This window comes from Solanum tuberosum, unplaced genomic scaffold, assembly GCF_000226075.1.
Source record: "Solanum tuberosum cultivar DM 1-3 516 R44 unplaced genomic scaffold, SolTub_3.0 scf00652, whole genome shotgun sequence".
NCBI classification, from domain to species: domain Eukaryota; kingdom Viridiplantae; phylum Streptophyta; class Magnoliopsida; order Solanales; family Solanaceae; genus Solanum; species Solanum tuberosum.
The window spans coordinates 211,062-218,262 of NW_006239568.1; the positions used below are offsets into that span (position 1 = coordinate 211,062).

Sequence of the window (7,201 nt, forward strand, 5' to 3'; positions counted from 1 at the left end):
GTATCCGGTTTATTTTATAATGTATCCGAGCTTGTTTTTAATGTATTCGAGCTAGTTTTTAATGTATCCGGTTTATGTTATAATGTATCCGAGATACTCTTTAATGTATCCGAGCTACATATTATGTATCCGGTTTGTGTTATTTTTTAAGGAATTAATGTAATTACAAACTAAAGAGGGATAGATTGTAATTTCATATTATAATTATGTGATTCCTAAAATTTACCCATAAAAAAATAAACAGCTTTTGTTATAAATAAGAGCCCTTGAGGCAGAAAATATGGGCAAGTGGAAAAGATTATACTAAGTTAATTTAGTCTTGCCAGATTCTTCACTTGAGCTACGACTAGGGAACATGTAAACGTTCACTAATAACCAACTACAACGGTTCTGGTAGAGTGATAAGTGTTTCTTCATTCTTAATCAGATATCTCGGGTTCAAGTCCTAGGTACAGAGCACTTTTGTTAAGAAATACTTTATCTCCAATGTGGAACATCTCGGCGCAAATCCAGATTTAACTGTGCTCCAATGTGGGTACCAGACACCAGCTATGATGAAAAAAAACACACTATATATTTCGTCTTTGACCAACATTTGGAATTTTGTTAATTTAATAATTTTTCCATTGTTTCTTCCAGAAAATGCTCTAATAAATCGTAAATATATAAGTATTGCCTTTCTGTAAAGTCACATATATGGTCACTTTTGTAGTTTTGCTTAATTTCTTTTTCTAATCTGTTAGATTTAATAATTATTCCCTCCCTGGAAAGAGCTTTCCAAGGTGCCACCAAGTAAGCACAAGGAAAACTCTGCTACACACTATTACAAAAAACTTGTTTCAAAATATAAGGTCCATTTTCTCATTGAATAAATAATATTCACAAGAGAATTTAAGATTTATAGTTATTAATTCAAAATGAATCTAATCAATATATATACGCACAAGCATAGTTTTGTTTACCTTGGTACTCGATATGTAATAATCAAACAAAAAATACTGAGTTCAATTGAAACCACTTTATATCCATAATATATAAATTCTAAACATAACACCCAAAAAAACAAAAAAATTAATTCTGACTAACTATGAGGTACATCAACAAATATTAAAATCACTCTATTGTCGATTTTTAATAATCGTGATTAATTACCCAATTCTAGATATATTGGAAAAACCCTTCCCCAATCACACACAAAAAACAACAAAAAACTAACCTTATACTGCGGTATAACAACGTCTAAAAGTGTTGCTCTAACAAGATAAAGAGAAAAAAAAGAAAAGGAAGAGAGAGTCAACATAATATTCCTATGACTAATTCAAATTCGCGCATTGCAGGACTTATTTTTAGGTGCGATACTTTCAAAAGATAAAAAAGATCCAACCATCCATCGCACCACGACTCATATTGATAGCGAACATTAATATTAATGTTCCTCTTGAATGCTCTCAAGAACAGGCCTCCAACTTGTGCTTCTACTACTACTACTACTAATTTTTCCATAAGAAAAATTAGATCCATCTTCATATAATCTTCTTTTGTTGTTGTTGCTACTACTTCTACTTGCTGACTTTATTTTTCTCAAAAATTCATCTTTTGATGAAAAATCCAATTTCCCATTCAAGATTTGCTTCAATTCTTCTTGTGTCACCACTACTCTAATCCTCACCACATGACCTTTTTTCATCATCATTTCTTTGCCCTCTTCTTCCTTTTTCTCTCCATCATGTACAACTTTAAATCTAACACTCTTTCTTTTCTTGTTAACATTGCTTTGTTCCTTTGCCTTTTGTGCTAATTCTTCAACTCTTTTCTCTTCATCATCATGAACTACAACATGTGCTCTACTAATTCTCATGCAATTTCCCATTTGTGTTTTTAGAGATTTTCAAAGAGAATAGAAAAGAAAAAAAAGATTGACAAAATATTATGATTGGAGTTTTTGGTGAATAAGGAGAAGGAGTAGTGGGAGGTTAGAATCTTGAAATATAAAGAGGAGAAGTGCACATGGAGTTGCCACTTTTTTCGCCTTCTTTTTTTGAACAAAACTATGTATGTTTGTTAAAAAGTACTTATTTGCACCTGTGTTACGGATTCAGAATTTGAAATTTATGAGTTTCTCCCAAGTTAATGTACAATAATAACCAGATTCATAGTTAAATAGTTTATTCTTTTCGTTCCTTTTTAGTTATCATGTTACATTTTTCGAGAGTCAATTTGACTAATTTTCAAAACTAAATTAGATTACATTAATTCGTTATATTAAAATAAAATTTTAGATATTCAAAAAGTATACGGAAAGTCTTATAAATTGTAATTTTTTTATATCAATATGATGAAAAAATACGTCTTAAAATGTTAGTCAAAATTCAAATGCTTGACTCTCAAAAAGGACACTATGACAATTAAAAAGAATTGGAGTGAGCAAAAGCTATATTAAGTTTCTATAACCTCCACATACACGTTACACTCTAGATCTGCTAGATATCAAATCAAGTTTAATTATAGCGGTTGGAAATTATCCAAAGAATATATACATCAATATAACCTTAGTTAAGTAACAAATAGCTTTATGAAAGACATATCATGTATTTATTCATTAATTTGATATAAACATCATACGTTAGAATATGTTCTTGAAACCACCAAATAATACTCTTAGGATTAATTAATTGTATACACAAATATATATTAAGTGAGCGAATATTCAGTTGATTTGGAGAAAGAAATGATGTTTTGTTAGGCATCATATAACAAACACATGTTAAAAGGTTGGTCACAAAAAATCAATAAATAAAATATAGCTATATTTATGGTCCTGTGGATGTTGCAGTTGATCAAAATCACCACCTGTGTAGAGATCTCTTTATTATATTTAGTTATAATTTCTAAAATTAGATTATTATTTTTTTATGTCTGTCCAAGGTGCAATATATTTTTTCATCTTTCAAGTTAATGAAAAATTATTTTGGCTGCTTTAATTTGAAAATCTTTAATTTTATGTATGGACATTAGCTAGGTTTTGTTAGAAACAATAGGAGTTGTTCTCCAAAACATTTTAATTGAGTTGGCCACCACATTTTACACTCAAGTCTTTGGTTTTAATTACTACCACAAGGAAACGTGATATTTTATTGTGTTAGGTTTTGAATTAAGTTTCATGAAAACATCAAAATCAAATGAGGGCCGAGGTAGAATTAGAATTTGAAGTTGCGTTTATGGATTCTGAATTTGAGGTGGAGCTAGTGTGTATATTATGGTTGGATTTAGTTGAACTCAGTAACTTTGGTTGAAATATTATATTTGTCATACATAAGAAATTTATTAAATCTGTACAAATTGTTAATTAATTTAGAACTTAACAATAAAACTAGATTTCAAATTCTTAAACTTAAAATTCTGACTTCAGCCTCTGTATGAACGTACTTGTCAATGTCACTCATGAACCGATAGCTTATTTTAGTTATTATGTTCACAATTACATATTTATATATGTTTAATATTTTTTCTTTATATTTATATAAATATAAGATACAAAATGTACCGTGATTATGATTTCTCAAAAACTAAGGGATACTACTAGATTATATATATTGACCTCAAAATTAAGTCATCTCATTTAGTGGTCCCAAATTCCATTTAATCAGGTTTAGGGTACCAATAACCACCCACACAATTTCTTCCTTTTTTGTTCTCTGTCTTTAATTAATTTAATTTATGTTAGATTATAGTTTGCCTTAATATACCACCATAGAGGAAAAAGACAAAAAGGGCATCTAACCAACCCCTTCATTATGGTCTTTCAATTATTAATTACCATAAAAATCTCAATCAATCTGCGCATATATAGCATTTAAAATCAGAAGACTCAAATCTTCCAAAGTATATATTTAAAAAAAATTCTTGGGAGAGATAATTAATTAACACTCTGTTTGGATTTATAATTGTTATGTATTGTTTCATATATATTGTATTGTATTGTGTTGTATTATATTGTACTATATTGTTTTAATGAATATAATGTTGAGATAGATTGTATCGTTCACCGTTATTATATAATGTCACACGTCCATAATGAAACCTACAAGAAAAGTAGGGAACGGTGTAGAGCTATTATGAAAAGGTAGAGTAAATGATAAAATAGAATTATTAAATAATAAGTAAAGACAAATTAAAATGAGAAAAAAATAGTAAGGTAACAACACGATCACACCAAATCGGCTGTTACACAAAACGGGTCTTTCTGTCGTTACCTAACATCCCAGCCTGCTAGTGATATTGTCTTCTCTGGGCCTAAATTTGCATGGCTTTAAAATGTGTCACTGGTGGGTAAGACCTGCTTATTTATATACCCAACATCTCTCTTGTGTTTTGTGGATGTGAACCTTATCTTAAGCTGGAGTGTCACAGATACATATAATATAATTTAAATAACAATATAAACAAACATTATATCTAAACTAACAATACAATACAAAACAACACAACATGTAACAACCCTCCAAACAAGGTGTAAGAGATGATAAAATCCAAGTTAATTAGGCCAGATCTGGGCTCATGACATTATATTCAAAATAGTTACACTACATGTGAGTGAAGCAAATTAAATGAGATATTAATTATGTATTCCCTTGACTGTAGGGCTGTTGAAAATATTTGAGATGAAGTTTTTAAAAAGCTAACTTCACATGGGGATTAGGTATATTAGTACTATTTCTCTTTGCCAATTATGAATTTAATTACTCACTATAATGCTTTCTTGCAACATCAATCTTGGAAGCTTCTTCTTGCATGTGAATCTGGTCATAATAATACTCCTTCGTTTCATATTACTCGTCAATTTATAAAATCAAGATAAAGTACTATTCTCATGTTATCGAGAGAAATATATTACTAATAAGGTGAAAGTTCGACCAAATCAACTAAGCTACTAAGATCTTCTAATTAATGATTAAGATATAATGATAATAATTAATGTTGCTGGCACCATAAGCTTTTTCTAGACGCATGACGTGTATATGTATATATACGTTTAGTTTTATAAATTTATTAAGCTTTACAACTTCATGTATAATCAGCAAGTACGTATATCCTATATTAATTTCTAGCTTTATGCTTCTAAGTGTTTACAGACAAATTAAAGTAATTTCCTTTTCAGCTTAGCCGTCCATGACAATATATATTATTGAACAATAATTCGTACTAATATAGAGTATTATTGTGATTTGTGTGTGTGTTGCTTTATTGTTTAAACAACGGATAAATCTTTTTCATTTGTTATAACATATGGTTCTGGTCTTCTGGAATAGTTAATTTCGTGTATGCTTGTTATCTTCTTTGGAAAAAAAAAATCATGATATGCCTAGCATTTTTTGTAGTTCCACGTAGGGGTGTGTACAGACCTGATTGGTTGGAATTTTTCAAATATCAAATCAAACTATTTGTGTTGGATTTTTAAATCTATAAATCAAATCGAACCAATAAATCTCGAGTTTTATTTCTTTGAATTTATGGATGTTCGATGTAAATCATCTTTAAGCACATGTAGGACGATCAAGTTCAATTATCTTAAGATTTGTTTTACTTTTCAACAATCAATTATAGCCACATGTTTCACAAAACTGTAAGAAAATTGATAGATGTTAATAAAACTATTATCAGACTACTTCAGTCACAACAAATAAATCATCAAACATTTACACGGTTGTAGAATGAAATAGAAAATCAAATTTATACTATTCTTATCACTAGACATAAAGGCAACAAAAGAGATCAAATTGATTTGTTTCTACTTGCCATCAATTTGATTTAGGTTTACATCTTACTTACTATTTAGAAGCGAAAGAAACGTCAATATCATGGACTTATGGTGTAAAATGTAAATTAGTTTGATTTGGGCTTTATCTATCTTAATCATATATTTGGGTAGTGGGCTTAAATGTCAAGCCCAAATCTGATAAAAATAGAGAAAAATTTTAGAACTAGATAATAAGGCTCTATAGCTATAGTTTCGATAGTTACACTCCATAGCTATAGTTTCGTTTGCTATGAAGACTGCGGTTTGTATATTTCTGTCCATTTGTATATTTCATTTGCGAATATACAAATATGATAATTATATACAAATTCTATATTTATACATTTAGGAAGTTTTGAGAACTTCGTTTGTATATTTCGCTTGCCAATATAGAAACAAGGTAATTTATTATGAATTTTCATGAATCGTATACAAATATCTAGGGTAAGCATATACAAAATTTTGAATTCATATAATTAGGAATCGAATAATACAAATTCTGGATTTATACAAATCAGACGAATAACAAGAATTGAGAAAACTGTAGTAGCGAATTACAATTTTCTTAAATTGCACCTATAGTACCTAACCTAATATAGGCTAAATGTTTGTTATTCTGCATAATTTTCCCATAAAAATACATAAATATATTAGGGACCCAATATATTTTAACCTTTTTTTTTTAGTATACAATTAATTAATTTATATATATAAATGTTGGATTGTTCGGTCTTGAATTGATTAGTTTTAGTTAATATCAAATCAAACCACTCATGATCGAGTGATACTTTTGTCCTAGATGAAATTAAAGTGATATTTGAAGACAATTCTTAAAATTTGTGCAATCTTTTACCCTATTTCCAATCAAGAACATTCTTAGACCAAATACCAAGTACATAGTCTTTCCATCTTTTCGTTTCAATTATATGAAGGTGTATGATTGGATACGAAATTTAAGAAGAATTAGAACATCTTTGAAATTAGTAAATTAAAACAAGCTAACTATAAATTATCTCATAAAATGAGACATGGAGTATCACATAAAGATTTTTAACCGGTGAGGATATTTTGGTAAAAACAATAGAATATTGATTTGTAGGGTGAGTTTCGTCTCCTCTCCCGCGCAGGGGACGGAATTGGCAGTGGTCAAAATTCATATAGAGGAAACACCGCTTCTTCTCTTTAAGCAATCGAATCAATTTAAGCTATGGCATGTGAGTATTCTTCATTTGAAAGCGAGAGCACGGCTTCTTCTCCACTCTGTGTGAACTATTGGGAAAGAAAGTCCACTCTTTTACATATGCACAAATCCTGGAATTACGCTAATGACAAATGCCTTATTGCTTAATCAATTACACATAATAAATATAACTATATCTTTCGTGTTTATATACATAGACGCGC

The 7,201-nt window shown here is 29.3% G+C and overlaps 1 protein-coding gene across 1 annotated transcript; it reads right to left on the reverse strand.

The window, feature by feature from the left end:
* Positions 1 to 1,426: 1,426 nt before the first annotated feature.
* LOC107058792 (uncharacterized) lies at positions 1,427 to 1,870 on the reverse strand. Its single transcript, XM_015304953.1, has one exon. The coding sequence runs from the start codon at positions 1,868 to 1,870 to the stop codon at positions 1,427 to 1,429; it is 444 nt and encodes a 147-aa protein (XP_015160439.1).
* Positions 1,871 to 7,201: the final 5,331 nt, after the last annotated feature.